We start from the raw sequence: 6,169 nt of genomic DNA, 5'->3' as shown, positions 1-6,169 counted from the left end.
GTGGATGTTTATTTTGATTGCTATATTGACATAGGGTTCTTTTGATATTTATAAAACAGTACTGTAGTAGTTTACTTAGTTTGTGTTTTTAATGCTTTATGGCAATATTCATAACAATTCATTACTTCCTAACAAGTGCCCGTAAAATTCGAATATCTCCGGTCAAGTAGCTTTGCATAACCACGTCTAAAATAAAAATTTCTCTCCAATTTATTCGCGAAATCGTGCGGACTTATTCGCGCAAACAAATATTCGCGCTTCGTTGCCATCCGCGAATAAAGCGAATATTAATTGGTCGCGAATATTCGTAGGGTTACAGTATTTGTCCTATAATTTAGGTTTACTCTAGACAATTTTTAAATGTTTACATGTTGTATTATGTTAATCATTGTTTTAACAAATAAAACAACAAAATAACAATAATTTCATAAATATCTTGAAGGCAAGTCAAACAATTGTCCAATGTATTTCAATTCTCTTGTGGTTTACTTTACATTTAATTAAACAACATCCGTCTAAATTAACATGTTTTACACGGTAAGAGTATATATATATATAAACATGCTTTACACTGTTAGTTATCAATCTTACAGATCTTGTATTATTGTGTGCCAAAAATGAACAATATCGTACTAACATTTGTAAGTAATATTTTAACAATTTTTGAATTTCTGCCAGATTCCGCTATATTGTTATATATACCTGATTTTCTTTACGAATATTAAATGTCATTTGGGCTAGCTAATATGGTAAAAGTAGCAGATATTAGATAGTTAATTACGAAGAATAACTAGTTAAGTTACTGGACATGAATTCCAATTGAGTGGCGGTATGGCCGAGTGGTTAACATGTCGGACTATTGCGTTGGTTGACTTGAGCTTTAATACCCATTGCTTACTACTGGTTTGTTCTAGGAACGGATTCGCGAGTGTTTCAACACATTCGAACTAAAATAAATTTGTATAAACTAAACAAAACAATTATAAACAATACAACATGTATAGTTTATTATCTAGAAAGAGATGTTTACTTTTCAAAGAACATTTGAGTCGTGTCACGACAAAACCAAAATAATTGGTTTGCGACCAGTATGGATCCAGACCAACCTGCGCATCCGCGCAGTCTGATCAGGATCCATGCTGTTCGCTTAAAGACCCTATAACAAGTAAAGAAACTGATAGCGAACAGCATGAATCCTGATCAGACTGCGCGGATGCGCAGACTGGTCTGGATCCATGCTGGTGGCAAACCCATTATGTTGGTTTTGTCGTGACACGGCTCATTTACATTCTAACGTTGTTATTAGATTATTTAAATAATCATAAACAGAAGAAAACAATGGCCATATTATCTTATTTCTAAATTCATCAGATTTGATTAACAAACGACACATTGGCATGGTATCCACCCATAGAAAATACAACATTAAACTAATTTTTACCAGAAAATAATACTACTGATATTGCAATATTTAAGGTATGCTTGAGTTTTCAATGCCTTCATGCAAGGACAGATATATACTCTGGACGACTGCGAAAACCGAAATTACAAACGTGTACAAGCTCCATGGAGTGTCATAAAAGAATGTGTTGCAGAGACAATGACAGAAATCTTGTTGGTGTAGAAGATTTAGGAGTGGCAGCAATTTTGGGTATATTTGTATATGTTTTCACTTTTGTTTAGAATTAATAGTATTTAGTCAATACTAAAGAACGGGATCGAAGCTGCCATTTTTATCGCTTTTTGATTTTAAAGAATTCCTATAGCATTGTTATATTTTATGGTCCTTTGGGATATATTGAATTCAGTGCACTTAAGTGTTAAAGCTGAAAATTTGGCGTATGCCAGGGCTACAAGAGAACATACACAACTCATCCGAGTCTACGAATTCCACCGATTTATTTTTGGCATGATTGCCGTCGAGGAAGCCCTATTTAAGCGTGTTTCTATAATGATAACTTACAAGTTTCGGATGTACATACATATTTTCGCTATGTACAATGAGGTTTTCTCCATTACTATTCTTTTAGATTTGAAAGGCATCATTAATTTTTATTCAGGAACATTCCTTAAATATTACGTTAACTATGTTAAAGGTATTGGAACGTGCTCGAAACTGAAAAGTGGACCTGGTGAAGTATGTCTGGACCAATGTGGTTGCAAACGAGGTAACGTTTTTCTCTAACACATCATTTATTTAAACAATAATTATTGCATAGTGTTCTCGCGATCCAGAGCCGTCCGGTTAGCTCAGTAGGTACAGAATTGGGTCATCCGAGTTCGATTCCCGGACTGCGCAGGTCACTTTCATTGTGATTGACCATGAAATCCTTTCTACGGTCATTCGCACTGTACCTCTGCTCTGGCATGTACAGAAGTTTCAGTTCTTTGCGAAAATGAAGGTAACTAGTACTGGTAAACTGCTTGACAGCCTGTCCAGGGACAATGCATGGCTGAATTGTGCTCTGGTAAATTCAGTGTGGCTTACTGTCGTGACCCGGAGTGAAAACTACCAACACCACCACCTCTCGCAACCCAACTGTGTGTATTTCGGGGGAGGGGTACTTGACTTCACTCTACCCTTCGGTGCGTGTTGTGGAGTTAAGCTTCATTCTCAAACTGACGACTGAAAAGTAATGCCAATGTCCTGACATAGACCAAGGGGAGCGACCCTACAAAGTAAGTAGGGGCAAAAGGAAAGTGCGCTAGGGTGTGTGAGCCCCTAGCACGGAGAGTTATGGCTTGAAAAGCAGGCCCTTTGTTGTCATAACAGTCCGTTTTAGGGATACTTCAGTAGCAATCACTTAGCCTACTGTGCTATTGTAGATGTGATGACGACATATACATTAAGCTAGTGTGACTTTTCGAAAAAAAAAAATGTTTGTATTTTCCATGACAATTCTCGTAAATTACACGGGCAGTACGTTGTAATATACATGTACTCATAATTGACTGGTTAATAAAATCAAACTATATACAAAGTTAACGCACTCTGTTTTTATTCATATGTAAAACCACGTGTATGATTTATTTCCCATCCGTATTAATTTATAAATATAAAAATATTATGAATGATTGTCGATGTGTTCCGATTGAAGTGTTCGTCGGAAACACTCGCAACTTTTCGGAATTCAAAAACAAGGAAAGATGGTAAAAAGTTTAATTGTATTCAAGATAAAGCCGATACGATTTGTTTTCAGGATACATGTGTTATCGTACAGTTTCCGGTGTCTGTTGTCCTCCAAAGACCTGCTGGGAGCGCAAGAAGGCATTGGCTGATAAAGAATTCTGGGATAACTGCAGACCTCCTACATGTTTCTTTCCACCGTCTGCCAACCCAAGCAATGGGAAACAAGGAGGGCTATAGAAAAAAGTTGCTATTTAAAGCTTGTATTATTTGTTTCCTTTGTGTTTGTTTTATAAAGAAAATGCTGTTAAACATGGTTGTACCATATTCCACATCAAAGGCTAACATTTTCTGCTTTGTTAATACTGTTTATACTGATGTTAGCAAAATAAGTGACGCATATACGCTTGAATTTTCGTAAGAACATGTACATCGGTTTTGATTTAATTTTCTGTATGTAATTGTAATAACCACAACTCTTGTTAATACAAATTTTAGTGAACATCGTAGTTGCATGCCGTTATTATTAAATCCTCCTGAAAAGAAGTATAAAACGAAAGTGCCGACAAAATCGCTTTTACAAGAAACAAGTCTGTCTATAAGCTATGAAAAGTGTTATATACTGTCGACTTTAAATGTTTGGTAAATTTCGGAAGTGCCGAAAAAACGCTTGTACTAGCAACAAGTCTATCAGCTTTGAAGTGTTATTTATTGTCGACTTTAAATGTTTGTTTTATTTCAATTTCAAAATACTACTTACGTTTACAACAGCCTTTTTTATAAAAGGCCCACAATGTTCTCAAAAACTTTTTTTTTGTGCGCTAAATATCGCGACTTAAAAGTCGCGGATTTTTCCCCACGACTTTATGAAAAGTCATTGTTGATGAACAAAAACTCGCGGCCTATAATTTTTCCCCTCGACTTTTTGTAGAATTTCTACAACACTTGCAAAAAAAACAACAAAACATTTTTTTTCTGTTCCTCGATTTTTTCGGCCGAAGGCCGTCTGATTTCACATTGACTTCCGCTTAAATTAACAGTAAAGAAAAAAATGAATATAGGCAGAATTTTCATTGGTCATTTTTTTCACTAAAAGCCTGTTCGATTGATACTTTAGAAGAGCTTCCGTTATAGGTAAAGGTCTGTTCGATTGTGCGATGGCAAGAAGTGTTGGAAAAAGATGTAAATCAGAATAAATGTAAAAACACAATAATGATATTTTCTAGATGTTTCTAACAGCTTTTCAATAATTATATAAAATTAAATATGACAGATCGCCTATTTGATACGTTTGCTTTCGATTGGGTTTCTCTTATAAGCTGTTCTAGTCATTATATTCTCTTCTCTAACCGGGCATAACACGATTGAAACGAACTTTCGACTTATTTACAGTTGCAAAATTCTCCATGGAAATAGTGTACAGTATCTACTAAATTTTTGTTTTAATATAATTTCCTATTCAAATCAAATTCCATTTGATTAAAATCAAATAATTTAAGATATATTATTTAAATCTAAGGGGAAAAACATTGCGGGTAAAAATGAACTGAAATAAAACTATTGAGGACGAAAACATGTTCTGTTTGCGGTTAGCATGGTTAGTAGTAGCTTATTCCATGCAAGTTAACAAGTTTGACTTCGACCAAGTATCTTTTTAAAGATACCGCTTGTTTTATATAGACAAAGGAGGGATAAAATGTAAAGCGCTACCAGCCACTGAAGTCAAAATGTTCCTTGCTATTTCCTATGATTAAAGTTGATCATGAAAACTATAAAAGTTATCGCGGGTTTGAAATGGCCGCAACCGGCTACCATAGGTACCACACTCATAAAAGTAAAATTTGAATATATATGTTAAATCAGCTATGTGACACGTTTTATTCACTGTGTAATTTTTCACTTTAATAATATATACTTCCTCTTCTTCTCTTTTTATTACTTGTTTTGAACCATTTTCTTTCACGTTTCGTCATTTTGCGAAACCGGTAGAAGTTTAGAACGAAATAATCAATTAAAATCCGGTTTGTAAAAGAAGAAGAAAACAAAAAACAGTAAAATGTATGAATATTCATTCAACACTTTAAAGTATATACGTAAATTATGAGTGACTTCATCATTATTTATAAGATCTTTAAATATTCATTAATATATAACATAAATCTTGGGTAAATGGGAAATACAAAAGAAAACAACAAAAAACTATTTACTGAAGAAATTGAAGTTTGTAATCAGCTCTTTCTCATATATAAAATCCCATATTATATATAATGGCACCATCTGTTTAATACAGTGAATAAATGCATGATGAAATATGTTTTTGTTTTATCAGCTCGGTATATTATCATTTATATTATCAACCTGGCTCACATAATTGTTTTAAACATGTTAATAGTTGTTGGAGTTCAAAGAATAATACCAAACAACAATTTTCTTACGTCAAACATTCCGATAGTAAGTATAAACAACACAGGGACTTGATGAAATGTATATTTTTTAATTGTTGATTAATTTCTCATTGAAAGCATGCGCTAGATGAGCATATTTACAATGTTTAATCCGACAATCCCTTTTTTAAATACTTTTTCAATTAGCAGGACACAGTCTCATACATCTTTTATTCTAGTTTTATAATGTGATGTTGTTAAAGTGTTATATTATTATATGAATTAACTATTTTCAGCACAAAAAATAAGATTCACATATTGCTGTATGAATGTAGTAAGAATATAAGGTCTCTTACCCGTAGAATATTTATTTTACGTTACATTCAGTCTTTAAACACTTTCATAAAATCACATAAAGGCAGACGAGCCTCGGTGTCAAAACACATCGTAAAAATACAATTCAAATAGATATGCATACAAATGTGTCGAAATAAGTGATAAATAAAATTCAGAAATAATATTCAAATATGTTAAAGGGACTGAGGTATTTTGACATGATGGAACTGAAAATATTTTTTCCAGATAAATGTACCATTTGATGTAGGTTTACACCACGAATCTTTGTGAAAAATTTCAGAGCATTCGCGCACTTCGTTTT

General features: G+C 33.6%; 1 protein-coding gene across 1 annotated transcript; it reads left to right on the top strand.

Annotated features, from left to right (window-relative positions):
• Window positions 1-523: 523 nt before the first annotated feature.
• Window positions 524-3,634, top strand: LOC132760553 (uncharacterized). Its single transcript, XM_060752546.1, has 4 exons — window positions 524-641; window positions 1,477-1,651; window positions 2,097-2,168; window positions 3,201-3,634. Exons 1-4 carry the CDS (start codon window positions 618-620, stop codon window positions 3,365-3,367), a joined length of 438 nt encoding a protein of 145 aa, XP_060608529.1. The 5' UTR covers window positions 524-617; the 3' UTR covers window positions 3,368-3,634.
• Window positions 3,635-6,169: the final 2,535 nt, after the last annotated feature.

This window comes from Ruditapes philippinarum, unplaced genomic scaffold, assembly GCF_026571515.1.
Source record: "Ruditapes philippinarum isolate M1 unplaced genomic scaffold, ASM2657151v2 ctg2204_1_1_1_1, whole genome shotgun sequence".
In the NCBI taxonomy this organism is placed as follows: Eukaryota; Metazoa; Mollusca; class Bivalvia; order Venerida; family Veneridae; genus Ruditapes; species Ruditapes philippinarum.
The sequence above is the reverse complement of the archived record's forward strand: the minus strand, read 5'-3'. Positions and strand labels throughout refer to the sequence as shown.

Coding starts and splice junctions, on each gene's coding strand:
- LOC132760553 (XM_060752546.1), top strand. CDS start 618: ATGAACAATATCGTACTAACATTT. Junction 642..1,476: donor ACAATATCGTACTAACATTT/GTAAGTAATATT, acceptor GCAATATTTAAG/GTATGCTTGAGTTTTCAATG. Junction 1,652..2,096: donor AGGAGTGGCAGCAATTTTGG/GTATATTTGTAT, acceptor ACTATGTTAAAG/GTATTGGAACGTGCTCGAAA.